Genomic DNA, 25,344 nt, shown 5'->3' with positions numbered 1-25,344 from the left:
TAGAGCAGGAAGAGATGGAAAGCAGAGCGATTGTATTTTGTATTTTAGTCATGCCGATCGTTTTCGACTTCTTCGTATGGTATCTGACTCTGAAGGGAATCAGGAACAGGCTTTAAGGAATGAACAAGGCGTTGCCAAGATGGCATCTTATTGTTTGAATGATGTAGAATGTCGGAGACAACTTTTATTGGCTTATTTTAATGAAAGTTTTGATCCTATTCACTGCAATCCTCCTTGTGATAATTGCACTCATACTGGTAAGTTTGTAACTTGTTTTAGGATCTTTATAAACGACTCCTTTAGAACCGGCGATAGAAATGGATTTCACGGAACATGCGCTTGGTTTAGTGGAAACCTGTCAAAGTATTCAAGAGGAAGATGATAAAGGTCCAAGTGCACAATACTTGATCAAGGTTTATCGTGGATCGCACTCAGGACTGAAGGCAGGACACTCCAGTTTAATGAGTTTTGGTAAAGGTAAAGAAATGAAAGAAGCCACTTGTCATCGTTTGATTGAAGACCTCATTTCTTGTCAAATATTTCGAGTACATACAGAAATGGGTCCTTATGGTCAAGTCATGGCCACATTGCGAGTGAACAAGTCAAGCTCTCATTATACTTCTCTTTATCATGGACAACGCCGTTTTTGTTTAAAAACAAGAGCAAAGAATGGTTGGTCCAAACCTGTTGAAGAGAATCGTTCTAAAAAGAAGGCTTCCATGATAGAAGACCGTATTCAATCTTGTGAGCAAGTCGCAGACTGCAATTCTAGTCTAGTATCGGAACAATTGGTGGAACACTTGTTGGCTTGTAGGAAGAAATGGTTACAACGTCTGCCGAATACAGAAAGTACTCCGCTAACTTGTGTATTGACATCTGCGGAAGCGTACAAAATTGCTTCAGCTTTTCCAATTGATATGTCTACTTTGCGCAATTGTTTATCACGAAGATTCGCTTTGGAACATTTTGCCAACGATATCTTAGACACTGTAGCTCAATATTATCCACAACAGTAAGTTGCTTTGGGTTTCACAAGGTAAATTTATGACAATCAATATAGGCAAAAAAAGAAACGGAATAACCCAAACAATCATCATGCTACTACCTCTTCCAAAAGAAAGCTGCGTAAGAATATTGCAGTTAAAGTATAACCCAAAAATGATGTATACTACTACTTCCATCGCTTTGTATCATACAACTTTTTCTTTCCGGCTGCAATATTCGAACCACCAAAAGCTTTCTTCCTCTTTTCCACATTCCCCAGCACTTCATCTGTTGTCACCATCTCCGGAGCACTCTTGATTTCAGTCACTCCTTGAATAAACCGCCTTTCCAACCTTTCTTTGAAGTCTTCATTGTGATCCAAGTAGTAACGATAGTCTCCATTGTAGAAGACTACTTGCTCATTCTCTATAGATAGTATTTGTTTTGCTACTCGAGAAACAAAATAACGATCATGAGAAACCAAAATGAGAGTTCCATCATACAACTGAAGTGCTTCCTCCAGAGTTTCTTTGGCTCCAATATCAATATGATTCGATGGCTCATCTAAAACAAGCAAATTAACCGGTGAAACAAGAATCTTGCACAGTGCAAGACGGGCTTTCTCTCCACCACTAAGACTGGCTACCGACTTGTATACAGAGTCTCCTTTGAATAGGAAACGTCCCAACAATGCACGAATTTCTTCGTAGCTCTTACTGGTCCCAGCTGCCTGTTCTATTGTTTCATAAACCTACAAAGATAAGAGCAACTATAGCACTCGCCAATCTGTTTACTTACTGTTTTGTCCAATGGTAAAACATCCGCCTGACTCTGTTCAAAATAACCTGTCACAAGATTATGACTTGTTACCATAATCTCACCTTGGTTAGGCTTCTCTTGTCCAGTGATGAGTCTCAACAGAGTACTTTTACCACTTCCATTGGGACCAACGATGGCCAGACGATCTCCTCTTTCGACCAACAGATTGACATTTCGAAACAAGACACGATCACCATAACCATGTGTCACGTTTCTAAATTCTACAACATCATTTCCAGAACGAGGTGCTGAAGGGAACCGAAGCACTAATGGTTTTCCTGGTCTCGGAGGTCTTGGAACCAATTCACCTTTCAATTGCATATTTTGTAATAATTTCTCTCTTGACTTTACTTGTGATGCTCTCGTAGCTGATGACTGAAACCTTCGAATAAAAGAATACTGTTCCTCCAAAAACTTTTGTTGACGTTGATAAGCTGCTTCCCATGCCGTTCTCATATCTTCCTTTTGTCGAAGATATGATGTGTAGTTACCAACAAACTCATGTGTTTCTCCATTCTCAACTTCCACAATTCTGTTTGCAACTCGATCTAAAAACTCTCGATCATGAGACACAAGAACAAGGGCAATATTGCAAGAAGATAAATATTCTTCAAGCCATTCTAAGCTTTCTATATCCAACTAGTTCGACTAGGTTAGTATCTATTCTATTTCCAACCATAGCAACTTACGTGATTGGTTGGTTCGTCCAATAACAGCACATCTGGTTTCTTCAGTAAGACTTTGCCCAGTCCTATGCGAACTTTCCAACCACCAGAGAAACTGGAAACAGGCTTCCATGTATCTTCGGGAAGAAACCCTAATTGAGGCAGAAGTCTTTCAATTCTGTTTTCTAGATTCCAGACATCGCTATCTTCACACTGGGTTCTATAACTTTCCAATTGGTTCAATAATTCTTCCACATATTCCAAGTTGTTTCCTTCGGTACCCATATTGGCAATTTTGTCTTCCAACTGTCGGTATTCTTGTAGCATTTTGTTTTCTTCTTCAAATACAGACAACAGTTCTTCCTTCAAAGTTCTTGTTGGACATAGTTCATCGACAAATTCTTGCTTCAAAAAGGCTGTTCTAACTCTTGGTGATGATTTTATAATTTCACCAGAGTCTGGAGTGATTAGACCAGCTAAAATCTTCAACATGGTAGTTTTACCAGAGCCGTTATCACCCACAAGACCTACGCGGTCACCTGATTTTACTTCCCAATTCACACGAGTCAACAGTTTCACACTTCCAAAATACAGTGTGATATCTTGTAGACGTATCCAACTGACCCCTTGAGAGTGCCGAAATCCATCCACGTCGTTTTTCGAAATGCGGTTATAACTAACCTTTACTCTTTGTTTCTGTCTGCCACTTAAAGTGAAGGCTCCTACTTCGGACAAAAACTTTTCATATTCTTGTCTTGTTTCTGGGTCTTGTATCGTCTCTTCTTCTTCTTCTTCTTTGTCAAGTCTTTTTTGTTGTTGCTTGCTTGCTTGCTTTTTCCTTTTTTCTTCCTTCACTTGGTGCTCCGTTTCTTGTCTAGCCATCGTATTTCTCTGCTCATTTGTAGTTTCCTTTTCTTCCTTACTTGACTTGTTCTTTTTGCTTTCCTTTGATTTGTGAATATTTTCCAACGCTTGTTTTAAAAGTTCTTCTTGAGACAATCCAGCGGCACCGAAAACATCCACTTCTTGTGGTTGTTGTGTTGATTTTTTCTTAGCCATACATAAAGGTATCCATTTGCTATGTGTTGCTTTGAAACTGTGGCGTCGTCGGTGACAGAGACATTTCTTTCTATGTACAACTACAAGTTGTTGTAGGTGGGTGGTCCCAAGGAAGGCACTGTGCCAGGAAGCATCCATTCCGTCCACAACAATTAGCGACTCATTTTAGCCATTCAAATAAAAAGATCGCTTTTGGAAACCTTATGCACTGTGAATCGTAAGAAAAGGGTTGAGTCAAAACAAATATTTTATTCTACTACTGAAAAGATGGAATCAAACGAGGCGTTGTTCAGATTCGCTTTTCACTCTTCAGAAAGAAAAAAAGATAGCCTCTATCAACCTTGAGGGCTACATATTCTTTCAGAGTGAGCTGAGAATATTCATCATCACAACGCGTTAAAGTTACTGCAGATGGTGGCATCAATAAGGTCGTCATCGCTGACGATTTCCTTAACCATCTTCTCTCCCCTTCTCCTCTTTTTGCCAGAACAGTATCATTTGCGCAAGTATAGAGGAATGAATGGATATGGGATATGTGATAGTTGCTGCAGCAATCTATCTATTGGTTGTAAAGAACTATTGAAGTAATATCATAACTTTGACCAACAACACAACGACGATGATGGATTCATCAAAAGTAATTGATTTTATAAATAATAAGCCATGCCAAGTTGTTACAATGCGTTGCCAGCCTTTGGTATGGTGATCCATTTCAAGTTGTTACGAAGAACAACAAGTTTTGTAAACCCCAATAAAAAACTAGGAATTCATTGGGTTGTGAAGATACAGAACAAAACACTCCACATCACGTCTTGTCAACAAAGTAGACCAGATAGAAATAGGAGCTTATTGGCAAAGCAAAGTCTCGGACAAAACTTTTTGTATGACGATAATTATATACACAGAATATGTAACCAAGTTGACTTTGACGTAGAAAATGGGGGAAAGAGAGTGGTAGAGGTAGGAACGACAACAATATTTGTACTGATATGCTGTCGAAAACAACAACTTTCTAGGTTGGTCCAGGTTTAGGAGCACTAACAAGAGTACTACACGAGAAATACCCAAATATGACGACAATTGAAATTGATACAAGAGCTGTAGACCATTTACACTCCAAATTTCCACAACTAAAGGTATTACATCAAGATGTGCTATGTACGGATTGGAAAGCACTTGCTCAATCTCTGGGAGGACCTTTGGCAGTCATCGGTAATCTACCTTATAATATAACTACACCAGTAAGAGTGTCCTTGTTTTTTTCTCTTTCGTTGAATTGATCTTGGAGTAGATTCTGTTTTCACTCATCAAGAATAGTTGTCACGTCGACCACGCTATCTTAACTATGCAGTTGGAAGTAGCTCGTCGAATTACCGCTAAACCTAGGTCAAAAGACTTTGGAGTACTTAGCGTATTTTCACAGCTCCATAGTCGGCCTTCTCTGTTGTTCCACTTACCGCCTTCTGTATTTCGGCCAATACCACAAGTCACTTCAGCTCTAGTGCGGTTAGATTTTAAACCAAAAAGAGCAACGGAGCTTTTGAAATATGTATCTATGGAGGAATTGACACAAGTAGTTCGTACAGCATTTCAACAACGAAGAAAACGAATGAGCAACAGTTTGAAAAGTTTGACTAATCGCTTACAAAAAGAGTTGCCGGAAGATCTGAAAGGTCGACGTGCAGAAGAGTTGAAGCCTGAAGACTTTGTTCAACTAACGGAATACTTGTTTGGTCGAAGAGCTGAGATAAGTGAATAGGAGCTATGAAACAGTTATTGAAAACTATGTAATTGTATCATAAAAGCCATATAATAGCTTTTAAAATAGCCATTTTTGTTTCGTTGCGATATAAAACACTGCTGGATAATCATAGAGAGTGAAATTTCCAATGAGGAGTAACTTCACTTTGAGCCAAGGCAAACAACAAACGGAAAGCTATTCTCAGTTCTTGCAAGGCACCAGTGTAGGGATCACTTTGCTCATGAATATATTCATAATTATCCAATACCTAACTTTAGAGTCACATGTAAAACAAAGGAACTTGAAACAGTGATATACCTGATGATATCGATTCTTCAAGTACTCACCAACGACACGATTAAAGTAGTCTTCATTCTCGTGACCTTGAAATATTTTTCCATGAGTAAGCTTCAGACTGGGCACTCCCCTTTGAAGAAATGGAAACTGATCACTGCGATACAAATGACCCAAATGAGGTTCTGGATCATCACCAACAGTGAGATTTTCTAATGTAGTGACCTAATCAAAGTATGTACAAATATCCTCACTTGTGTGTTACAAAATACCTCTCGAAACAAGTCTCCCAAGTCGCTCAATGAGTAGCCAAGAGCAACTGCATCTCTTGTGCGACCCCACACATTCATACCATCAAAGTTGATACAAGCAACTGTCTGATTCAAAGGTAAAATGGGATGGTCCACATAATAGGATGAACCAAGTAAAACAGCTTCTTCCGCAGTAGGACTCAAAAACAAAATGGAGCGTTTACAACATTTTCCTATGTGTTTCAAAAATCCAAATGTTCTCGCTAAAACTAAAAGTTTGGCAACTCCTGAAGCATTATCCAAGGCTCCATGATAAATACAATTGCTACTTGAATGACAGTCATTGTTTATCTTCCCCAAATGATCATAATGTGAAGTGACAACAATCAAAGAATCAGTTGATGCATCCAGAAACTCCTTGGTACTACTTTGTACAAGTGCTCCAACATTCAACCCGTTCAACGTTCTCCTTTTCACTTGAAACTGAGCATAAAAACTCAAGTCAAACAAGTCCTCATTACATAGGAATCCTTTCGTTTCGGCATAGTTTTTCAAATCCTCAGTATACGGGATGATTCCTTTCTCAGCTAAGTTGTCCCAAGCAACAGAGGACAACCATCCATAGACAAGCAATGGTGAAGCATTCTTCTCTAAATAACGCAACCTATTTTGAACATCGTATATTACAAATAAAATATTTTTCGCAAAACACATTTCTTGCCTAATACTTTCACTTTGGGAATTACTACGAATGACATTCCAACCATAACCAGCAGACTCTGCAGTATGCAGTAATAACACGCCTAAGGCACCTCTTCTTCGTAATTCTTCCAGTTTATAACTCCATCTTCCGTAATATGTTAGTCTATCTTCTATGTTGAAAAAGTAGGAAGGTTGGTTGACTAAACAAAGAATTATTCTATTCTTCACTGAAACGTTGCCAAAATCGTCCCAAAAAAAGGGAGCCTTCGGTGCATAAATACAATAACCTCCAAACATGAGCTTGGAACCCGTCAAATCAACTATGTTACTGTCGCTTAGATCGGTTGTCAGCGAACAAGACTCTCCTTGAATAAGACTGACCGAATTGTTCTTCAAATCTTTCAAATATGAAACGAACGAGGCATTCTCTACTTGGACACCTTCCAAAGGAACTTGTTGATAAAAAGAATTTTGGGTATTCTTCGAAGGATCCGAAAACGCTCCCTCTAAAAGTGCATCTTCAAAGGCGCCAGCAATAAAACGAGCACTCTTTCTTTCACCTTGAGTTCCAACACCTCTACCTTCCATTTTATCACTAGAAAGTGTCTTTATATCTTGATCAAGGAAAAGTTTTGCAAAGGACTCCAACTGTTCCAACGATTCTACGTCGGGCTGTGGCCAAAAGTTTGCAAATAACCAATCTTTGTTGGTAACTGTGTGTCTTTCTAGTTTTACACATTTCCAAAAAAAGGTTATCACAAGGAATCCAAATAATAAGACACTGGAGGAGGCAGCCACTCGTAAAGTCCGTCTGGTACAAGAGTAGCGAGAATAATAAACCAAAAAAGGGTTCCTAAGACTTGTTCTAGTTCCATCACATACAGTAGCGACTCTTTGAATAGTTTTCCTAACAAACATATTTTTCTTTCCAAGTCGCAATAGTAATCAAAGGAATATCACTCATTTCACTCTATGCAAAGGACACAACTTTTAAGATGATGTACAGAGAAATATATACAGTTGAAAATTATTTATCAAGTCAACTCAGTGAATTCGCTTCACTTTCTTCAAATCACCACGAAGTCTAAATGATGCATCCTCCGTATTCTATCCACCATACAAACATACACATACATATACATATATATCAACGGTACATAACAATTACAAATGATACGTACAACTACAAGTTCGTCAATGACTTGTTCTTGATATTTCATTTCTTCATTCATTCGAATAGCAATATCTTTCATATCACTCAACGCCATGCTTATTCTATCCAGCTCCAAGTCTTGCTTATCAAGATACTATAATGAAGTTGTCAGATGTTGAAATTGCACAAAGAATGGTAATAACAAAACTTACACTCTCAATACTTGGCGCAAAATCGTCGTCATCTTCTCCCTCTTCATTGCCATTACCTGTGGAAGAAGTTCCGTTTGACTTGGAACTCTTCTTGGAGGTACTTTTTGCTTTGAGAAGTGCATCTCTCTGTTTTTCAGGGTCTTCGACTGCATTCTTTATCACATTCTCGTTCCATTGAATATTACCTGTACCGGTAGCTGTTGTTTCAACGTTCTTTTGTGAAACTTTCTCCTTATGATTTTCCGTCTTTTTTGAGTCAGATAAAGAGTTGCTTTTAAATTTTTGAGTCAGTTTTGAAACCATTCCTTTGAACTTTCCCTTGTCTGAACTTTTCTCAGGGCTTTTGGTCGCATTCGCTTCGTCCGCGTCTTTCTTCTGTCTCAAAGCAATTTGAGGGTCCTTTGGAATAGCGGCTGTACTGCTTTTTCCTTTCTTCATGGCAGACAAATCAACACCACCGACTCCTCTTCTGGCTGCTTCACTGTCTCTTTCGACAGTCTATCCACACAAGAAGGTTTATCATCAAACACGCACACAGTAAAATAAAAACTTACAGCACTTCCAGCTCTTTCATAAGCAGAAAAAGGCTTCCTAAATGGAATAACGTCTCCCCAAAAGCCACCCTGTAACTCATAAGTAACAGCTTCCGCGTCTCCCAAGTTGGAGTGAATATTTTCCACATCGTTTTGAGCGTTTTCAAGTTGTTCTAAACAAAGTGTCAACCAACAATACAACAAGTGTCCTAATTGACACACCCGTTTGTTTTCCAAGTTGTTGCGCAGTCTCTATACCGATATATCTCGCTTCTTCTGCCATTTTGCGTGCATGACGGGCACTTTCTGCACCTTCCTTGGCACTAGTCTTTGCCTTGTTCTTCATTTCTTGCACTGTATAAGAAGAACCTGTTTGTTCGTCCCTTTCTCCTGGAGGTAGTTCGGAAGCTTGCCTTTGCCTCCGTTCCCTTTCTAGTGCATCTTCTACAATTCTGTCAGCTTCTTCTCCATCTTCCTGTGTCTCCTCTGTTTTTTTCCGTGGAGCTCTCCATCTTCCTCCTGCCTTGGTTTTGGCAGACCCAAGAAGCTCTTGATATTGTTCAGCAAAAGAAGACATGTTTTACAACAAGTTGGCTCAAATTGACTTGATTGTCCATTTCTTCAATGAAAATGGAACTGTTTTGTTGCATAAAATCGAGGCTTTATGCTCTATAAGGAATATTTATTCTTTACAGACAGAAGAAGGAGGAGGAGAAGATCAACAACATTACAAATAAAAATCCAAACATGAGAGGATTGCAACAAACGATATTCTAATAAGCTAACTTTGAAAAGCCTGCTAAAGATGAAAGCCATAGATAGATACGGTTGTTGTCCTCAAAATAATCGTCCGATGACTGCAAAACTCTTTGTTTTCAGAAGATTGTCGATCCTAATCCAGGTTATTGGGACTTTTCAACTTTGAAGCGTCATTCTTTCTGTCAAGATATCACAACACTTCTCAAAAACATGCGATTCCAAAGATAGGACATATACAGTCCATCCACGAGAGTAGCTTTTCTCTAGTTTTGAACAATGGATACAACGTCATCGTTCATTATTAATAGTACAAGTCTATAATATTCTCTATACAATATTATAGTTAAGATAGAAGACAATCAAAGCAACTATTCCTGCATTTCTTCCTTACACATCATCTCAAGCAACGAGTCTATGTTTCATAACAATCTGGAAAGTAGATGTTTCAAAAAATTGATTCACTCTGTTCAACCTTACTTTGTGTGACTTTACTACCACAAGATAGGTATCTGTGCACTTTATTAGAAAAGTATCTCATAACCCTACATGAGAAAAAGAGTGTAGATAATCGCAAAACATACAGCAAGTTTTTATCGATGTGATCAGTCGACAAAACTTTTGTTTCTTCTGATACATATATAATGGAGGTTTGTATTTTATTCAGAACCAATACTGAACAGAATCGATTGGCTCAAGTTGGAAAGATTTGACGTTGGAAGCCATTCCATACGACCCATGAAATTTGCATTGGATTCTGTGGAAGCAAAAACCAAAATGATAGTGCATATGTGTGGTGCTCAATTCTTCTTCTGCTGAGATCCTGTGTAAGGGAAACAGGATAACACAAAGTGAACAAGATTATATATGTGAAGTGTAGATTTTACTGCGTACTACTAGTGACTGTATATTGTATGGAAGAGGAACGAAAACAAAAAAAGGGAACTGGCACTTCGGTTTCAAAGACCAGAGCTGTTCAAGAACAAAAGCGTAAACAACAGAAAGAGCTGGAAGTTACACAAGAAAGTGTAAACAAAGAGAAGAAAACAGAAGGTCAACGAAATTGTGAGCACAACGACTTGGAGGACCACTTGTTGGATGAAGAAAGCAACCTGATTCCAGGACGAAGGAAAGACGGCCAAGTTGAAAACAAACAACAGAAACCAGCGAGAGTGGAAGAGACAGCGGAAGAAGAAGATAGAAACTTGAAGCACCAGACACAACCAACGAGTAGCGAAGAAGAAAAGAGAAAAGATTTGGTTTCTGAAAATGGACAGTTGAAAGCGGAACTGCAGAACGTTCGAAGGGAATATAGGGAAGTACGGCAACGCTATGACAAACTGAAACAACGTTTAAGAAATGAGCGTAAAGTTTTGAGAAAATATAGGCGTTTGTTGATTGGCGCTTTTGAAACGGAGAATTTAGCAGTGTTTCGAGAGGAGAGTTCTGGAGACCCACAGAGTCTTTCTGCTCCCTCAGAGTCACCTCTTGAAGAAGCCAACAGTGAGAAGCGACGATATGACTTGGATGACTTTGCCACGGTTGACCCTCTGAGAACAGATGTAGAATTGGAGAGAGAAAAAGAACTTGATCCTTTTGAAGATAATATGGACCACCAACAGTCCCCAGATGACTCGTTAAACTATGAATCAGAGAAACAATATAGGGAGATTGACAAGGGTGTAGATTTGGGTCCAGCAAGTGCTTCTGCAGCAGCAGCAGCAGCAGCAACAACAACAACAACAGCTGGTCATGGTCAAGGAACTGCAGCAGCAGCGTCTGCAGCAGCTGTAGCGTCTTGTTCAGTTGAACAATCTGCGGATAACATTAAAAATAAGAGGAAGAGAGACTTTGTATCCTCGAAAGATTCTAGTTGGTCATCGGAATCTCAGTCTTCATCTTCCACTACATCCAAAGTTGGGTTAGAGACTTATCAGCCAGAAGAAGAAAATGACAAGGAAGAAGAAGAAACTCCAAGTGTGAATTGGGAAGGTGACCCTTCCCGTTCCTCTTATGCTGGAAATGAAGGAGTTGAATCTAAGCGCGGCAGACACTCTATATGGAAACCCGAAGAAGAACGCCTTTTTGACGAAGGCTTTCATCGCTATGGCTGTCGTTGGAAGCTGATTCAGGAAAATCTTCTTCCAAATAAATCTAGACAGCAGATACAAAGTCACGGTACATATCTTTTACGTCAAGGAAGGCTAAGAAAGCATCAGGGTGGAAGACACAAGAAAACTAGTCGAGACGAAACTAAAAAAGATGACAAAAAATACTCTAGAAACGAAAAAACTATGGCAAAGAGCGCAGATGACGAAAGCTCTAGGCCTGTTCGACAATATGACGTGGAGAATGTTGCTTAGAAATCTGTGTTCGCTGTATGAACTTGTTCTTAAGAGGATACTCTAACCGCACTTGTATTGGAAGGTTTACTTTTATCAAATATAAACTCTTGCAGCAAGTTATCTATCAAATATTTTCTTCTTATTTAAAACCCAACCAGTACGGCTATTCTGTTGCTTGTTCAGGGTTTCCACGATTGGGAACGAAACCTCGGTCTATGTATACTTTTGCTCTTCCAGGTACTGGTGGGAGACTTTCTGCAGAAGGATCAAACACCTAAAACACGTTCATAAGATAACTTTACGATTTGTGTAAGTTTCCATTACTTTTACTGGCTCCACTTGTTCTCTTTGAATTTTCCTTCGGGTGTCTCTACTGTAGTACTGAATATCAAAAACCTGTTTATAGGGACCTTGAGGTACCAAAGGTTTTGCATTTTCTTGCAAACTACAATAAACAGTGAGGTTACAAGTAAACCCTAACACACCAACAAAACTTACTGGGTATGAAACCGAGGGTTTTTCACTTCGGAGAAACGTTGAACATAGTCTGGAAGGTCAGGACGAAATATTTTCCCAGTTCGCACTCGATAGACAATGTCTTGTACAATTGCTTTTATGGAAAAGGACCGCTTGAAAGGAATACTTTGGACAAGTGTAAGTTTGCTCTTGACAGCCATTCTCTTCCCAACGAAATTGAATTCCAATGAATGAAACTCAGCTTTGAAATACTATCATGGACTAGCGTTTATTGGATAGATAAAAAAGAGTCAAACATCCTTTCGTTTTCTATTAGAATATCACTGAAAGTAGGAAGAATAGAAAATTCCTTTCATCTTTGATATCTAGAACATCCACTTGTATTGGAATGAAACAGAAAGAAAGATGTATGCTTTTAACGAGATTCTCCAAGAAAGGAAATTCGGTTGCAATCATCCTATAAGCCAACAATAAAAACCAGAAACTAATTGTAAGGACAAAATATGATGGAAATCAAAAGGTAGCGCTACGGTTTCCCAGTTTCAATCTCACTGAACTAAATGTAGAATTATTCTTATTCTTCTTTCCATTTTTAGGAATCTTTGATTCCTTGTTGTTCAAATGTTCTGAATCAACATTTTCCCTTGCTTCATTTGATATTTTTTGGAAAAATGGTGTAAGATCCGGTTCCTTTGTTGATACATGGAAATTTTTCTTTTTCTTTTTGGATTTCTTTGTTCGTCTCTTTCTCGATGACATGCCTTGCGGAACTAAAATCATCACGTTGTCATCTGCATCATGTCGTAATTGTTCCTCTTCTTTCTTCTTATAATTGTTGCTGTTGTCGTCGTCATCTGCGTCTGACAAAATTTCTTCTTGTCTGGGAACTTGTTCAACATCTTTCACGAAAGGTCCTTCACGGAAACGACTTGATATCTGCTGCAACATTTCCTGACGTATCTCATCTACTTTGTCCTTTCTTACAGACAAATCACTTCTTTTCTTTCCAACCGATAAAGTGGAACCAAATAAGCTACTATTAGAGGAAACCGATATAGGAGGCACAAGATTACTTTGAAATCCAACAATATGGCTAGGAGTGGAGGCATACTCTTCCATTTGCCCATTTGTACAACACATTGTTATTTCTTGCTCCGACTTATTCCATTCGCTTTCTTCCATGATGGATTCCTGTAAAAGTTTCAAAACTTCATTCTCATATGTCTTGAGTAAAGGTGGAATCGAATAAGGACAACAACCACGTAACTCGCTTTCACTTTGAGGTATACGTTTTGCAATTTCAATCATACACTTCTCGGGCAAAACATAAACGAGGCTTTCATCTTCTATCCGAGCAATCTCGTCTCTCCATCGACAGAGTGTGCGTAAAGCAAGAGTTTGCTTTTCATCGAAATGCAACTTTCTTCGAGAAAGGATCGACTGATATTCCAGTGGATTCATTTGAGGTTTCTCATAAATCAACATAGAGACTTGGATAGAAGCACGATAAGCACAAGTCAATAGATTGTTATTACAATTAGAAGACTGTCTCAGTTCTTCACAAAGTCTGTCATATATGTATAATAGATAATGAGTATCTTGTCTCGCATATGAAAACATATCTTCCGGTAAAGGCCGAATGCGCCAATCTGCCAACTGATAATATTTTTTGGTTTTCGAGTTATCAATATTGCAATAACGTTTCAACAGATAAGACAAGGAAAGAAATGGAAATTTCAGCTGTCTACTTGCTTGACCTGTGTCAAACATATGAACAATATACAAACCAAAATCCCGTTGTAACCATTGCACATCGCTATCAGCTCCATGAAGAACTTTGAGAATATTTCCATTTTCTAAAATCTTTGATAACATTTTAAGATGACCTCGAAGCTCAATTGCATCCACGACAAAGTCTTCTTGACGAGTAGAAAACTGTAATAAACAAATGAAACCTTGAAACGAACGATAGCTATGATTCTCAATATCCACAGCTATTTCCTTTTCCTTTTCAAGCTTGGTTATCATGTCTTCTAGTGACGACAGAGAGTTTACAAAGGTACATTTGGTATCCTCCAAAGGTAAATACAATGTCACCGTAGAAGACCCTAAATATCGCAACTAAGAACAACCAGTAGAAAACTGTTTTGACATACCTTGAAAGGAATCAGCATTATTTTTCAACTCTTTCAATAGTTTTTGATAGTAATCAGAGACTTTGGCAGAACTGTGTTTTCTATTCTTTTGATGCAACTTAAACAAGTGACTGTCTAACCTTGAAAACGCGTCACTTTCGTTGGTGGAGAATTCTGAGGGAGTAGCAACTACATTTGGGTCTGTCAAAAGGTTATTGATTGGATAATCTGGAAATTTCTTTTGAGGTTTAGGCATATCTGTTTGTTTCCATCTAGTTCTCCTCTCATCGCTCGAAAGTGGAGTTGACGACTGCAGTGAATCTTCTTCACTGGTTTTCTTAATACCCCTAAGTGCATCTAGACAGTCATCTGTCTGTTCCAGGAAAAATTCCACAGCTTCTTGTGTATTTTCAAAAATGGTCTCCAAGTCTGTTTCGGTGTCGAACCCCTGACTGTTTGTGTTCTGAGAGACTATTTGCCCCAAACAAGTCTTCAAGAGATGGTCCACAGACTGTAGCTTTTCACTATAGGGTTGACAAGTCTTTTCATAAAAATCGAGTTCATCTTTCAGTGGCAACTGATTAAAGCAGTTTACAGCTGCACGAAAAGGTTTTAAAACAGGATCATTATGCGTCATCCTCCGCTCGACAATCAATGGGAATATTATTTATCGACCGGTGATTCATTTGAAAAGTTGCAAAGTTATCGTTTATTTGTCGTTCTAGTTGGTTTTCAAGTGCCAAGTTTACAAGTAGAGATGGTGCACTATTCTTCGAGACGATGTTCTAGTTGAAATAACTGTCTATTCGTTTTCAACCCTCCTTTCAAATCTAGTTTCACTTTATGCTGAAAAAGGAATCCTTCCATAATATGTATGTTCTTTTACACGAAATTTTCAAACTTTTCTGAAAATAACGGGACTTACAGCTCGTCTTGTCAAGAAACTGTAGGGAAAGCAGCATTTGTGGTGCATAATCCACATATAATTCAAAGTGAATTTGTTTTCTTTCAGTAGTGGAGATTGTCCAACCATCATTGTCTCATGAGTTTCTACAGCATCCACTATGCTTTCTGTAACAACAACAGTATATTTAGTTGGAAAAAGCACTACTCTCATTTTCTTCGTGGCATAAGTTGTCCGAAAGACTGTTATCTCGTTCAAAGTCCGAAAAAGCACTGTGCTTTGACTCTACTTGCTCAAAGTGACGATGGAGCAGTGGGAGGTGATGCCAGTAGAGGTTATACAAGACGTCTCAGTGACGCTTTGAGAGAAAGAGATATAGAAGCAAAGAAAGAAAGGGAAGAGAATGAAAGAAGAAAAGAAGAACAAGAGAGAGCCCGCATGGAGAAGGAAAGGAAAAAGCATTTGTTGAAAGAAATACCAGACGAAACACAAGCAGGAACAGTGGACGAGTATATGTACAAGGAAGGAGTATCTGAAGTTTTGGATAGTCTTGACGTGGATCTCATCGGTTTACTCCCTGTGAAAAGAAGAGTTCGTGAAATTGCTGCATTGTTAGTGATAGACAAACTTCGAGCAAAAATTGGTTTGGATACTGCCGTTCCTTCTCTTCACATGTGTTTCACAGGATCACCTGGAACTGGTAAAACAACAGTATGTATCAGTATCTTGATATATTCAATATTGATATTTGGCTAGGTAGCTATGAGAATGGGACAGATTTTGAAGAAGATGGGATATTGTCGTCAAGGACACTTAGTAGTTGCAACTCGTGATGACTTGGTTGGACAATATGTAGGACACACTGCACCAAAGACAAAGGAAGTTATCAAAAAGGCAATGGGTGGAGTGCTTCTAATCGATGAAGCTTATTATTTGTATAATGCTGCTAATGAAAAGGATTATGGAGTCGAATCCATCGAAATATTATTAAATATCATGGAAAATAACAAAGATGATTTAGTAGTCGTACTTGCAGGTTACGAGGATAAGATGAACAAGTTTTTCTCTTATATTCCTGGAATGAAGTCTAGAATTGGTAACCACATTACTTTTCCTGACTATGAAGTTGACGAATTGGTAGAGATTGCAAAGGTGAGAGAGAGAGAGATAGAACTAGAATGTTTCGTTGTAATCTTAAAGATTGATATATTTTGATATAGCTCATGTGTAAGGGTCTCTTTTATGATATTGAGCCGGATGCAGAAGTTGTTCTTAAGGAATATCTTCGTAAACGAATGGCGATGCCGTATTTCTCGAATGCTCGAACAGTTAGAAATGCCGTGGATCGTGCTCGTATGAGAGCTGCAGTTCGAATATTTAACGAGAAAATAGCTTCTTCTTCAGATGGCAAGTATTGTATTTATTGCCAAGGAGAATAGAAATTTGATTATGTATATTTGTAATAGGTTTGGTTTCGAGACGTGAACTTCGAATATTAAAGCCAGAAGACTTTGTTAGTGCTAAGGAATTGGAAGCAAGGGGAGAGACTGCCATAGTTGAGTAAAATAAAGGGAAACTATTGTTAAGGTGTTGATTATTCTTTTTTGTTACTTGTCGCGGCATTTAAAAATCATACGCTCAATAGCTTTTGTTTTGATTGGGAAAGCCTTTGAAAGTCCTCATGTCTAACAAGCCTTACAATATTTTGGCTGAACGACTAGAGTCCACTGATAAAGACTTTCGGTATATGGCAGCTTCGGACTTGCTCAATGAACTCCAAAAGGGTCCTATACAGTTAGACCCCCTCTTGGAAAGCAAGGTATGAAAGGAGTTGTATAAAGTTAATGTTTGTCACTGACAAGTTTGAAAGTTATGTACAGCATTGTTGAAAGCTTTGCAGGACACTTCTTCTGACGTGCAGAGCATTGCTTTAAAAGCTTTGCCCTTGTTGCTAGCACAAAGTGAACTCCACCTATTGGAGACCGTGATAGAAATACTGATTGCAAATCTGCTGCATATTTCGGAAGACTCAAAAAGTAACCATCAAAGAAATACTGTTGTGGCAGCCGCAAAGAATGTTTCGAGAGATAACTGTTTGATTACTCTCAAGTCACTTTTGAACCGTATCGACCCAACCTCCACAGGAGACACTATAATAGGACAAAGAGTTGTTCCTAAACTTTTGTCTAGTGCACGGAATAATTCTTCTCTTGAGGTCAAGTTAGACTGCCTGGATATGTTGTGTGACGTTACTACAAAGTTTTCATTCACTATCGTTCGAGTGGCAGATGAATTTATGGAAAGTTTGTCTGGGCTAGTGAGTTCATCGCATAATATGGTTAGAAAGAGAGCTGTTCATTGTTTGGCTTTATTTCTTTCACGAGCACCCTACAGTTATTTGCAGTCTTTCATGGATTCTTTGTTATTCGAGTTTCGTCAAAATTTGCAAGCGAAACAAGTCAACAAACAAGTGGTTGACACTGTTCGTAATTCTCTCAGTACCATTCAAGCTCTCTTTAAGGTTACAGGGTCTCATGTTTTGTATCCTTATATCGGTACAATTGCAGAGTTGTTATTGAAACTTTTGGACAGTCCATCTTGGATAGAAGATGAAGACTTGTATGAATCTGTACTGCAAATATTCGAGCTGTTTCTTCAAACTGTTCCTATTCAATTGGAGACAATTCAATCTCAGTTAGCAACTGTATTAGAGGCAGCTTTAAGATATGATCCCAATTTAGTGGAACAAGATACAGAGTTTGATGAAGAGTCGGGATCAGAATTGGAAGAAGATGATGACTTTACAGATGACGAAGACTTGAGTTGCAAAGTCCGACGTGTTGCAGCACGTTGTATTCATGCAATATTTTTAGCAAGGTATTAACTTGGTTCGCCTATTTGAAAACGTAGTATTGAATGGCATATGTTAGAAATTTTCACAAGTTATCGTTTCCTTTGGCCCAATTGGCTGATTGCATGATTCAGCGTTTACAAGAGAGAGACGAGCAGGTTATGTTGGAATTATTGAACGGTCTCACTGACTTGTTTAAGACTATTATTCCATGCTTGCCATCAAGTGAAGAGTTGAATTTGGAAAGTTCCATCTATCACCAAGTAATATTGGTCTTGAAGGAAAGAGTAAGTTTTCTTGTTCATTTTCCAACCTTTTGCTCAATAATTCTTTTTTAGAGTTCATTTATTATTTTGAAACTTCAATTAGTATACAAATCTCGTTCGATACCACTAAAAAATGCTGTCCTAGTGTTCATGAAGGAATTCATTGCTATTGCTGCAGTTTGGCTCAGTGAACAGGATTTGATGAATATTTCCCAGTCTTATGTAGAGCCTTGTTTTCTAAAAGAAAACAATGCTTCTGTTCAGTCTGATGGAATCGCCTTGTTGGAACGCTGTGCTCCCTTGTTATGTAGACACAAGTGTCCTCAACATTTAGCAGTATTTTTGAATCATTTGGTAGATATTGGAGCTCAAGGTTATTATCGCATTACTGCACAGTCCCTCCATGCTTGCAAGAGTATCTTTACTGTATTGACTCAAGATGATCTCGCTATTGCAAGTATTAGTGACGCATTGTTGAAAGCACATGATTTTGCAATGTATCGATTGGAAGCTTCTGATCAAGATACTGAAGTGAAGGAGGCAGCAATTGAATGTCTATCTACTCTTTGTGCCTCTTTCCCTGAATTGGTTTCTTTGAAAAGGGACAAGTCGCTTCGTCTAATGTTGGATAAACTTCATGATGATGTAAGTTGAGAATTTTCGTATGTCAGATATTCTCCTTTTAAATTGTTTTAGTTTGTCAGAACAACTGCAATACGTTCATTTTCCAATATATTACAAAGTCCATTGGGAACAAAAATAGATGAACAAGTTCTAATGGAGTTTTGGAAGCGAGTAATTTCTCTTCTTAGGAAGAAAGACGATAAGCTTCGGGAGTCATGTCTAGAGTCCATAAATTGCTCGGTTACGTTGGTTCCTTCACAACTAGACTCATCACTCGTCAGTGAGCTTACAAGTTTGATTCATCGTTCGGAATGGAGGAGAACAGCGATCGTGTTTCAGATTTTCTCGAAGCTTATTGCCTGGAGAGATGAAAATTTCGTATTGCTGTTTAAAGAGGAAACTTATCCAGCTATTATGAATGTATTAGTTTCATCACCTTTGCAAGGGAAACTGAAAGGTTCCATTTCAGAATTATTTCGGACCATTATTTACCGTCGCTCTTCTTATTTCCCAGTAGCGAATATATTCCACGATATATTGGCTTTGGTGAAGAAAGATCCCAAAATGCATTCCTCCGTTATGAAGAATCTTTCTTCTTTAGTGGCCATTTTTTGGAGTGCGAATATAGACATGACCTTTGTGTGTCAAACATTGTTGGAGATACTCCAAAGTCCCCTAGACGATAATAGTAAATCATCGAAGCTATTTGTGTTATTTACACTGAATGAGTTGGGATATATGGATTCTGTAACTGAGCTTGCTTTATCAGATAAAATGGAAGGCACTATATATGAAATGATTCGTTGTGAAGACGAAGAGATCGTTGGTTCAGCTGCTGCTGCTTTGGGTAGTCTGATACGTTTTGTTGATAGTCGTCAAGGCATTTCCAAGTTGGTTTCGTATGTCAACGGCACAGAAACAAGAGGACGTTACGTTTATTTACTTGCTGTGAAAGAAGCAATACTTTGCCAGATACATCTCTCCTCCATGTCACTATTGAATGACATAGATGCCATGACACAATCGTTGATTGCTTGTGTACAAGATGCAGATAATGCATTGCAACCCATGGAAACGAGTAATACTGAAGAAAAGAAATCAATTGAACCATACGCATTATCTTCATCTAGCAAAGAGAGTATACGCAGTATATCTTCTGAATGTTTGGGCACTTTGCTAGCAGTGTCTCCTCTTCGTCTTTTTGCAATAATACAGCAATCATTGACCAGTTCCAATGTACAAGTGAGATGGACTTCATTATTGGCAGTAAAAGCAGCTTTCAATTACTTGGCGAGGACGGACTCATCCCTTGACTTGTTTATACAACATTTACATCCGTACTTGCCTTATTTATTGGATTTATTGCAGGATCCAAATGCAGATGTGGATACTGCAGCCATATCTTTTATCATTACTTGTGCTAGATTGTGTCCTATGCTGTTGAAGGAAAAAGTATCCAATATATTGAATGTTCTATTACTTCATACAGAACCAAGGCCAGACCTCATTAAAACTGTAGATCTTGGTCCATTTAAACATTCAATTGATGAAGGTATTCAGTTGAGAAAGACTGCATTTGAAGCACTACTTGCATTGTTGCCATCGTATTTGGAGAGTTTTCAAAATCCACCTATTCCAGAAAGATTGGTAAACGCTGTAATCAAAGGTCTCAAAGATCATCCAGATGTAAGGGGAATAGTAGAAAAACTACTGATATACCTGCTAAGCAATTATGATGCCTTTCATATCCTGAAAGATGATTCGAAAATATCTAGTCTTGTAGCCGTTTTATCAGACATCGTTTCAAGTAAACCTAAAGAAAATGCAGTTGCGCAAGAGATTGAGAAACACAAGGTAAGCAATAATGGATAGCACGAAACTTTGGTTTTGAGTGTGATGTAGGAACAACTGAGAGGAACCATGCGGGTTATTTATGAAATGGAAAGAATGGAAGCATGCCAACAATTTCCTCAAGTTGTGGAGTTTATTCAACGAATTCACGATAATGAACATCTGCAATCCTTGTATGATGGTATACAGGCTGAAAAAGATATTGCCAAAAGGGACTAGAAAATCGCAAAATAATTATCCATGTTTTATGAAGAATGATTATTTTTCTGACGGTCTTGTTTATCCAATTCTTCATTTTGTTCCTTTAGTTGTTTCAATACTGTTCGAACGTCTTGCACTGGAATCAGGGTTTTCAAAATAGATAAAACATCCAACAGGGAATGGTCATTCTCATCATTCATCCAAGTAGGAATAGGTATTGCATTATAGGGATTCTTTGTATATGCCGTAGGAGAATTGTCCACTATGATGACTTTTTTGATATCCCTCCCCAAGGCCATCAGGTCTTTGTGAAAAGAACAAGTCTCAGGATCATACTCACAACTTTCACGAAACAATCGGTGGGTCTCCGGTATATGTGCAACGCCTGTGGCATCGAACATAAGATCAATAACGGGATCTGCATAAGTTACCATAGATGCCGTGAATATCACTATCTCAAAATGTTTGGTGACCTAACATTAGTATATTCGCTGTCAGTTGTACTAGAATCAAGCCTTCACGTACCTCTTGCAAAAATTCCTTCAGATAAGGTCTCATTTTGACAAATAATTGAAGGTTTGTATTTTCTACTTGCATACTGAGAACAAAGTCACTGGTTTCTCTAGAACCTTCAAAGCCACTATGAACCAAGGTTTCGTCCAAGTCTAATACCAAGGTTTTCTTCTCTTTCATTTCCTCAGTTTGTGGAGGCAACAAGTGGGTGGACTTTCTCTTCTCTGAAGCAACCTCCTCAGTGACTGGATTAAGTTCAAAGTTTCGAACTCGCTTCCTGTAGTGAGGATGAGTAGGAGACGATACCCAAATGTGTTTATCAGTAGCATATTTTGTTTCGTCCTGCCACTCGCTCGGCATAGCGGTAATATAAATACTTGTGCTGTGACCAACTGGATGGGGGGTTGGAATAGTGTCTTCTCTAGTGGAATCACCATCTTGCAGTTCTTCATCAGCCTTACTACATTCTTTTGAGTCTATCCGAAGCTGGAGACTGTCTTTCTGCTTATCCCTTTTGGCCTTGCCTTCATCTTCATAATATTCAATAACGTGAACTCTTCTAGGCTCACCTGCTTTGAGACGAAAGTTAGAATGGCCATCCTTTGCAACCTCTTCCTGAAGCTTTACACCGGAATCATTCTCACTAGAAGTTGAAGAGCAACAAAGTCGAAATAACTTGACTAGAAAGGGAACCGAGGAATCGTCTTTTGAGGAGGACGACAAAGTTTCGTGTTTTCCAGCAACTGGTTTCTTTCCGGAGTTAGATTGTCGTTCCATAGTTCCACGCAATATAATTCTTTTAAATGGATAGCTACAAATAAATAAAGTTTTGTCAAAACAATGCAAAAATGACCAGCACTAGTGCGTAGTCTTCTTCATCCACTTGCACCAAAAATTTGGGTTCCACATTCCTCTCTCTCTCTTTCTCTCTCTCTCTTTCTCTCTCTCTTTTTTCTTTAATAGCTTATCTCATTGTGCATGAGGGTGCGCAGACAATGAGCTGTCGGAAGGTGTGAGTTGCCAAAATAGAATACTATAAAAGTTCTCAACCTGATATTAGGTTGTATTTTTTACTAGTCTGTATAGGATTTTTCTGTTTGGTACAATACTTCAAACTACTGTTTTGTAGCTTTGTTGACTTCCGCCTGTTCCTTTCGCTGCTTCCTTAACGCTCGAATGGTTCCAGTCCTCGCATATTTTTGATTTCGTAAAAACTTGCCATCCACCTAAGAAGAATATCAATTGTTGTCAATATAAACTACAATCACTCAACGAAACGTACTCCCTTTCTTCCTTGATATCTACGTTGTCTAGGTAACTTGATGCCGTTTCGATGAGCCTTATAAGACTGGTTATGATTGGTATGATTTTTACTTTTAGCCATTTTGTCCTTTTGTTCTCAAGCAACAACAACGTGCAATGCTTTCCCCAACTCGAGAAGAATGCAATAAGGACGACGACGAATTTTGTTTGGTAATGTCGTTTACTTGGAATCAATTTGAACGTTGGTTAGAAGCCCATCAAGTAAGTCAATGGAAACAACTATTGTCGTTGGAGCGTTATGATAATAACTACAGAACATTCCTTGCTAAAAAGCCAATCACAAAGGGAAGCATTTTGCTTGAAATACCAGACCCACTATTGATAACTGGTAACAAAGTATGCAAGTGGTTGGAAAGGAACAACTGGATAGGTCATCAACAAATATCAAGTGTTCAAGGAGTTTTATTGGTTTCCATATTTCTTTTTTTTGAATCCAGGCAAAGTGACTCTTTTTGGAAGCCCTATCTACAAGTGCTACCCACTTCGTATGATTTGCTCTTCTTGTATCGAGACGGCCTTTTGTAGGTGTAGAAGCTTGCACAAATACTCAAAAAAAGAAATTTGCTTAAAAAGACCATTTAGATTATCGTATGTTACTGAAGCAGATATCATGCAAATGGTGGAGTCCGTTCGTCGTATATTACGTGACACTTTTCAAACATATGTTATTCCTCATTTCTCTAGTGTTGATGATAGAGATAAGTGGAATGTCTTATTCAAAGAGTTTGTGCGATGGTATTGTGCTGTAGTGAGCCGCATATGTTATTTACCCGATGACATTGCAGGAGCCCTGGTGCCTTTAGGAGATATATTCAATCACGAAGCAGTGGATACTCCTGTGGACATTCTTTATGCTAAATGGGAACGAGGTTATTATGTATTTCGTGCACATCGAAATTTTTCCATCGGAACACAAGTATTCGTATCTTATGGTGCACTTTCTAATACGGAACTTATGATGTATTATGGATTCACATTGAATGATAATCCTTGGGATACTTTGTCTTTTTATCCACATGAACTGGATGAATCTATCAAGTTTTATGAACGGGTAGTTTTAGATAGAGAAGGATTTTCACCCAATCTTCTCATCGCCTTTTGTAACCATTGTGAGGAACGAGATGTGGATAAACTTGTGAATGAAACCAATTGTGCAAGACTTTATGATATCTGTGTGCTTTTGGAGACTCGTGAAACAAATATTCTGATGAAACTGGAGAAAGTTGGAAGCAACCATAGAAGAATTGAATGGTTAAGGTCATGGATTCAAGGTCGCATTGAACTGATAAGAATGGTGAAGGATATGTATAGAAAAATGGATGAATGATCAACTTGTACTCCAAGTTAACTTGTTGACGTTGTCGAAGAGAAATGAGTGCGACAATGAGCGTCGAAATAGGAGTTGGAATCGTTGCATTTCTACACATAAAATTCTTTTTGCCTAAACCCTTCAATGGGACTATTGCTGTTCTAAACTGCAGTGGAGAAAGCTTGTGGAAGCATATTTATGGATGGTAAAGCCAAGGACACGACCAAATATTCCTTTTGAGTTGTTGCAGCAACATTTCGATAAGACGTTGACTAAAGCCTCGTCGGACCTTGGAGTGAGCGTTTCTTACTTAAAGAGTGCTTGTAGGGTTTATGGAATAAAAAGATGGCCTTATCGAAAAATACAGAATCTTAAAACACTTGTACACTTTTTAAAAGAACAAGGACGAGGGAAAGGATCTGTTTCAATTGGCAAGGAAGAAATAGAGAGGTTGAACAACAAAATTAGGTCACTGTTACATTCCCACTTGGAAGAGTGTCAAGCAACCTTGAAGAGTTTGGAGAAAAGTTCTCAGGAAAGAAGCAGTGTTGAGGATTGGATAAAAGGAAAAAAGAGTCAGGAGGAACCTGTTCTTGATGTGCAAGATACTCGTCGTTCAGCTGGGAGTTTTGACCCGAGCGTTGATAATTCCAATGTATTTGGTAGTCAAGAATTGCTAGATTCAAGGATTGGAAGGGAACAAACTTTTGAATTGAGAAACCAACGAGTAGCTGACATAGCCAATTCTCCACAAGTTCGAAGCAATGGACTAAGAAGAAACCCATCTCTAGTTTCCTCCTCATTAACAGAAGCCTATGACTTGGCAACTAATGCTTCGAATATGCTTGAATGGAATCTTCCTGCTTTAGCTATTCATTTGGGTGTGGATGGAATTCGTAATCTGGGACCTTCGAAGCTTGTACAGTTGGCTTGTGACTACTATTACAAGCCTCTTCCTGACCCGTATATTCACACGAATCAGGTTCAGAGCAATGGACAATATTTAAAGTCGCTCAATCAAAGGTTGAAAGTGTTACAGGAAGAGAAGCAACAATTGGAAAATACTCATGCTCTTTTGGCGAGAACATTTCGTGAAGCCTCCCTTCGAGAGTTGAGAAGATAGTTGCTTAAAGACTTTTAAGATGAAAGAACTCAATGCTGAAACAAAAAGAAGGAAATATATTTTTGTGTTCAGAATCATACTTCATGTGAGCACTTGTTTCAACCTGATTTTGATTGGAGAAATAATGATTGTTTGAAAAGCTGACTCCTTTAGCTTTTTGTGGATATGAATACCTCTCCAACGTTCGAGAGAACTGTTGTTTTATAAAAGTAATTAGTCACATCATGAATCTTATACAACAATTTTTACACTT

General features: G+C 38.5%; 14 protein-coding genes across 16 annotated transcripts in view; 7 read left to right on the top strand and 7 right to left on the bottom strand.

The window, feature by feature from the left end:
* Gasu_19490 (ATP-dependent DNA helicase RecQ) overlaps positions 1-1,051 on the top strand; it is a 3,835-nt gene extending 2,784 nt beyond the window's left edge. Inside the window, exons 2-3 of the mRNA XM_005707168.1 lie at positions 1-257; positions 304-1,051. The exon at positions 1-257 is cut by the window's left edge and continues 2,305 nt beyond it. Coding sequence (XP_005707225.1) covers positions 1-257; positions 304-1,016 — 970 coding nt within the window. The 3' untranslated portion in view covers positions 1,017-1,051. The remainder of the gene's footprint in view (positions 258-303) is intronic.
* Positions 1,052-1,055: 4 nt separating this feature from the next.
* Gasu_19480 (ABC transporter, ATP-binding protein) lies at positions 1,056-3,696 on the bottom strand. The gene is made up of 3 exons (XM_005707167.1): positions 2,493-3,696; positions 1,783-2,442; positions 1,056-1,735 (listed from the first exon to the last, which is right to left on the bottom strand). Exons 1-3 carry the CDS (start codon positions 3,663-3,665, stop codon positions 1,172-1,174), a joined length of 2,397 nt encoding a protein of 798 aa, XP_005707224.1. The 5' UTR covers positions 3,666-3,696; the 3' UTR covers positions 1,056-1,171.
* Positions 3,697-4,066: 370 nt separating this feature from the next.
* On the top strand, positions 4,067-5,361 carry Gasu_19470 (dimethyladenosine transferase). Its single transcript, XM_005707166.1, has 3 exons — positions 4,067-4,487; positions 4,544-4,768; positions 4,819-5,361. Exons 1-3 carry the CDS (start codon positions 4,191-4,193, stop codon positions 5,284-5,286), a joined length of 990 nt encoding a protein of 329 aa, XP_005707223.1. The 5' UTR covers positions 4,067-4,190; the 3' UTR covers positions 5,287-5,361.
* Positions 5,362-5,365: 4 nt separating this feature from the next.
* Positions 5,366-7,476, bottom strand: Gasu_19460 (aminopeptidase). 2 transcript variants are annotated; one of them, XM_005707164.1, is made up of 4 exons: positions 6,535-7,476; positions 5,835-6,477; positions 5,587-5,787; positions 5,366-5,536 (listed from the first exon to the last, which is right to left on the bottom strand). In XM_005707164.1, the coding sequence occupies exons 1-4, from the start codon at positions 7,431-7,433 to the stop codon at positions 5,396-5,398; spliced, it is 1,884 nt and encodes a 627-aa protein (XP_005707221.1). In that variant the 5' UTR covers positions 7,434-7,476; the 3' UTR covers positions 5,366-5,395. The 2 variants fall into 2 exon arrangements, with proteins under 2 accessions (XP_005707221.1, XP_005707222.1); XM_005707165.1 differs by having other exon boundaries at positions 5,835-7,476.
* A 54-nt stretch (positions 7,477-7,530) lies between these two features.
* Positions 7,531-9,046, bottom strand: Gasu_19450 (uncharacterized protein). The gene is made up of 5 exons (XM_005707163.1): positions 8,636-9,046; positions 8,435-8,586; positions 7,881-8,378; positions 7,697-7,822; positions 7,531-7,622 (listed from the first exon to the last, which is right to left on the bottom strand). The coding sequence occupies exons 1-5, from the start codon at positions 8,988-8,990 to the stop codon at positions 7,560-7,562; spliced, it is 1,194 nt and encodes a 397-aa protein (XP_005707220.1). The 5' UTR covers positions 8,991-9,046; the 3' UTR covers positions 7,531-7,559.
* Positions 9,047-9,906: 860 nt separating this feature from the next.
* Gasu_19440 (myb domain-containing protein) lies at positions 9,907-11,561 on the top strand. Its single transcript, XM_005707162.1, has one exon. The coding sequence runs from the start codon at positions 10,084-10,086 to the stop codon at positions 11,530-11,532; it is 1,449 nt and encodes a 482-aa protein (XP_005707219.1). The 5' UTR covers positions 9,907-10,083; the 3' UTR covers positions 11,533-11,561.
* A 4-nt stretch (positions 11,562-11,565) lies between these two features.
* On the bottom strand, positions 11,566-12,286 carry Gasu_19430 (uncharacterized protein). Its single transcript, XM_005707161.1, has 3 exons — positions 12,013-12,286; positions 11,839-11,959; positions 11,566-11,788 (listed from the first exon to the last, which is right to left on the bottom strand). The coding sequence occupies exons 1-3, from the start codon at positions 12,189-12,191 to the stop codon at positions 11,678-11,680; spliced, it is 411 nt and encodes a 136-aa protein (XP_005707218.1). The 5' UTR covers positions 12,192-12,286; the 3' UTR covers positions 11,566-11,677.
* Positions 12,287-12,465: 179 nt separating this feature from the next.
* On the bottom strand, positions 12,466-14,786 carry Gasu_19420 (exosome complex exonuclease RRP6). Its single transcript, XM_005707160.1, has 2 exons — positions 14,148-14,786; positions 12,466-14,099 (listed from the first exon to the last, which is right to left on the bottom strand). The coding sequence occupies exons 1-2, from the start codon at positions 14,761-14,763 to the stop codon at positions 12,505-12,507; spliced, it is 2,211 nt and encodes a 736-aa protein (XP_005707217.1). The 5' UTR covers positions 14,764-14,786; the 3' UTR covers positions 12,466-12,504.
* A 240-nt stretch (positions 14,787-15,026) lies between these two features.
* On the top strand, positions 15,027-16,631 carry Gasu_19410 (AAA-type ATPase family protein / ankyrin repeat family protein). The gene is made up of 4 exons (XM_005707159.1): positions 15,027-15,741; positions 15,787-16,182; positions 16,251-16,437; positions 16,497-16,631. The coding sequence occupies exons 1-4, from the start codon at positions 15,169-15,171 to the stop codon at positions 16,592-16,594; spliced, it is 1,254 nt and encodes a 417-aa protein (XP_005707216.1). The 5' UTR covers positions 15,027-15,168; the 3' UTR covers positions 16,595-16,631.
* Positions 16,632-16,676: 45 nt separating this feature from the next.
* Positions 16,677-20,711, top strand: Gasu_19400 (hypothetical protein). 2 transcript variants are annotated; one of them, XM_005707158.1, is made up of 7 exons: positions 16,677-16,849; positions 16,901-17,907; positions 17,961-18,168; positions 18,220-18,792; positions 18,844-20,457; positions 20,555-20,625; positions 20,674-20,711. In XM_005707158.1, the coding sequence occupies exons 1-7, from the start codon at positions 16,712-16,714 to the stop codon at positions 20,681-20,683; spliced, it is 3,621 nt and encodes a 1,206-aa protein (XP_005707215.1). In that variant the 5' UTR covers positions 16,677-16,711; the 3' UTR covers positions 20,684-20,711. The 2 variants fall into 2 exon arrangements, with proteins under 2 accessions (XP_005707215.1, XP_005707214.1); XM_005707157.1 differs by lacking the exon at positions 20,674-20,711 and having other exon boundaries at positions 18,844-20,671.
* Positions 20,712-20,739: 28 nt separating this feature from the next.
* On the bottom strand, positions 20,740-22,186 carry Gasu_19390 (putative CTD small phosphatase). Its single transcript, XM_005707156.1, has 2 exons — positions 21,349-22,186; positions 20,740-21,296 (listed from the first exon to the last, which is right to left on the bottom strand). Exons 1-2 carry the CDS (start codon positions 22,111-22,113, stop codon positions 20,868-20,870), a joined length of 1,194 nt encoding a protein of 397 aa, XP_005707213.1. The 5' UTR covers positions 22,114-22,186; the 3' UTR covers positions 20,740-20,867.
* A 139-nt stretch (positions 22,187-22,325) lies between these two features.
* Gasu_19380 (60S ribosomal protein L29e) lies at positions 22,326-22,796 on the bottom strand. The gene is made up of 2 exons (XM_005707155.1): positions 22,619-22,796; positions 22,326-22,562 (listed from the first exon to the last, which is right to left on the bottom strand). Exons 1-2 carry the CDS (start codon positions 22,718-22,720, stop codon positions 22,452-22,454), a joined length of 213 nt encoding a protein of 70 aa, XP_005707212.1. The 5' UTR covers positions 22,721-22,796; the 3' UTR covers positions 22,326-22,451.
* Positions 22,797-22,806: 10 nt separating this feature from the next.
* Positions 22,807-24,104, top strand: Gasu_19370 (uncharacterized protein). The gene is made up of 2 exons (XM_005707154.1): positions 22,807-23,180; positions 23,242-24,104. Exons 1-2 carry the CDS (start codon positions 22,813-22,815, stop codon positions 23,984-23,986), a joined length of 1,113 nt encoding a protein of 370 aa, XP_005707211.1. The 5' UTR covers positions 22,807-22,812; the 3' UTR covers positions 23,987-24,104.
* A 2-nt stretch (positions 24,105-24,106) lies between these two features.
* Positions 24,107-25,341, top strand: Gasu_19360 (transcription factor). Its single transcript, XM_005707153.1, has one exon. The coding sequence runs from the start codon at positions 24,171-24,173 to the stop codon at positions 25,089-25,091; it is 921 nt and encodes a 306-aa protein (XP_005707210.1). The 5' UTR covers positions 24,107-24,170; the 3' UTR covers positions 25,092-25,341.
* The last annotated feature ends 3 nt before the right edge of the window (positions 25,342-25,344 follow it).

This window comes from Galdieria sulphuraria (assembly GCF_000341285.1).
Source record: "Galdieria sulphuraria unplaced genomic scaffold scaf_13, whole genome shotgun sequence".
In the NCBI taxonomy this organism is placed as follows: domain Eukaryota; phylum Rhodophyta; class Bangiophyceae; order Galdieriales; family Galdieriaceae; genus Galdieria; species Galdieria sulphuraria.
Note: the sequence above shows the minus strand (reverse complement) of the source record. Positions and strands in the feature narration are given on the sequence as shown.

Excerpts from the sequence above, each read along its gene's own strand:
- Gasu_19480 (XM_005707167.1), bottom strand. The coding sequence starts at position 3,665 with ATGGATGCTTCCTGGCACAGTGCCTTCCTTGGGACCACCCACCTACAA. Across the intron at positions 2,443-2,492 it reads TGGACGAACCAACCAATCAC|TTGGATATAGAAAGCTTAGA; the intron begins GTAAGTTGCTAT and ends TAGTCGAACTAG. Across the intron at positions 1,736-1,782 it reads TTTTACCATTGGACAAAACA|GTTTATGAAACAATAGAACA; the intron begins GTAAGTAAACAG and ends TTATCTTTGTAG.
- Gasu_19470 (XM_005707166.1), top strand. The coding sequence starts at position 4,191 with ATGCCAAGTTGTTACAATGCGTTGCCAGCCTTTGGTATGGTGATCCAT. Across the intron at positions 4,488-4,543 it reads GGGGAAAGAGAGTGGTAGAG|GTTGGTCCAGGTTTAGGAGC; the intron begins GTAGGAACGACA and ends ACAACTTTCTAG. Across the intron at positions 4,769-4,818 it reads CTTATAATATAACTACACCA|ATTCTGTTTTCACTCATCAA; the intron begins GTAAGAGTGTCC and ends ATCTTGGAGTAG.
- Gasu_19460 (XM_005707165.1), bottom strand. The coding sequence starts at position 7,433 with ATGTTTGTTAGGAAAACTATTCAAAGAGTCGCTACTGTATGTGATGGA. Across the intron at positions 5,788-5,834 it reads TGGGAGACTTGTTTCGAGAG|GTCACTACATTAGAAAATCT; the intron begins GTATTTTGTAAC and ends TACTTTGATTAG. Across the intron at positions 5,537-5,586 it reads TGAAGAATCGATATCATCAG|GTATTGGATAATTATGAATA; the intron begins GTATATCACTGT and ends CTCTAAAGTTAG.
- Gasu_19450 (XM_005707163.1), bottom strand. The coding sequence starts at position 8,990 with ATGTCTTCTTTTGCTGAACAATATCAAGAGCTTCTTGGGTCTGCCAAA. Across the intron at positions 8,587-8,635 it reads ACAACTTGGAAAACAAACGG|AACAACTTGAAAACGCTCAA; the intron begins GTGTGTCAATTA and ends CACTTTGTTTAG. Across the intron at positions 7,623-7,696 it reads TCATTGACGAACTTGTAGTT|AATACGGAGGATGCATCATT; the intron begins GTACGTATCATT and ends TATGGTGGATAG.
- Gasu_19440 (XM_005707162.1), top strand. The coding sequence starts at position 10,084 with ATGGAAGAGGAACGAAAACAAAAAAAGGGAACTGGCACTTCGGTTTCA.
- Gasu_19430 (XM_005707161.1), bottom strand. The coding sequence starts at position 12,191 with ATGGCTGTCAAGAGCAAACTTACACTTGTCCAAAGTATTCCTTTCAAG. Across the intron at positions 11,960-12,012 it reads AACCCTCGGTTTCATACCCA|TTTGCAAGAAAATGCAAAAC; the intron begins GTAAGTTTTGTT and ends TGTTTATTGTAG. Across the intron at positions 11,789-11,838 it reads AACAAGTGGAGCCAGTAAAA|GTGTTTGATCCTTCTGCAGA; the intron begins GTAATGGAAACT and ends AACGTGTTTTAG.
- Gasu_19420 (XM_005707160.1), bottom strand. The coding sequence starts at position 14,763 with ATGACGCATAATGATCCTGTTTTAAAACCTTTTCGTGCAGCTGTAAAC. Across the intron at positions 14,100-14,147 it reads TAATGCTGATTCCTTTCAAG|GGTCTTCTACGGTGACATTG; the intron begins GTATGTCAAAAC and ends TGCGATATTTAG.
- Gasu_19410 (XM_005707159.1), top strand. The coding sequence starts at position 15,169 with ATGAGTTTCTACAGCATCCACTATGCTTTCTGTAACAACAACAGTATA. Across the intron at positions 15,742-15,786 it reads CTGGAACTGGTAAAACAACA|GTAGCTATGAGAATGGGACA; the intron begins GTATGTATCAGT and ends ATATTTGGCTAG. Across the intron at positions 16,438-16,496 it reads AATAGCTTCTTCTTCAGATG|GTTTGGTTTCGAGACGTGAA; the intron begins GCAAGTATTGTA and ends TATTTGTAATAG.
- Gasu_19400 (XM_005707157.1), top strand. The coding sequence starts at position 16,712 with ATGTCTAACAAGCCTTACAATATTTTGGCTGAACGACTAGAGTCCACT. Across the intron at positions 17,908-17,960 it reads CATGCAATATTTTTAGCAAG|AAATTTTCACAAGTTATCGT; the intron begins GTATTAACTTGG and ends GGCATATGTTAG. Across the intron at positions 18,169-18,219 it reads TATTGGTCTTGAAGGAAAGA|AGTTCATTTATTATTTTGAA; the intron begins GTAAGTTTTCTT and ends ATTCTTTTTTAG.
- Gasu_19390 (XM_005707156.1), bottom strand. The coding sequence starts at position 22,113 with ATGGAACGACAATCTAACTCCGGAAAGAAACCAGTTGCTGGAAAACAC. Across the intron at positions 21,297-21,348 it reads TGAAGGAATTTTTGCAAGAG|GTCACCAAACATTTTGAGAT; the intron begins GTACGTGAAGGC and ends TACTAATGTTAG.
- Gasu_19380 (XM_005707155.1), bottom strand. The coding sequence starts at position 22,720 with ATGGCTAAAAGTAAAAATCATACCAATCATAACCAGTCTTATAAGGCT. Across the intron at positions 22,563-22,618 it reads GATATCAAGGAAGAAAGGGA|GTGGATGGCAAGTTTTTACG; the intron begins GTACGTTTCGTT and ends TATTCTTCTTAG.
- Gasu_19370 (XM_005707154.1), top strand. The coding sequence starts at position 22,813 with ATGTCGTTTACTTGGAATCAATTTGAACGTTGGTTAGAAGCCCATCAA. Across the intron at positions 23,181-23,241 it reads TTGTATCGAGACGGCCTTTT|ATTATCGTATGTTACTGAAG; the intron begins GTAGGTGTAGAA and ends AAGACCATTTAG.
- Gasu_19360 (XM_005707153.1), top strand. The coding sequence starts at position 24,171 with ATGGTAAAGCCAAGGACACGACCAAATATTCCTTTTGAGTTGTTGCAG.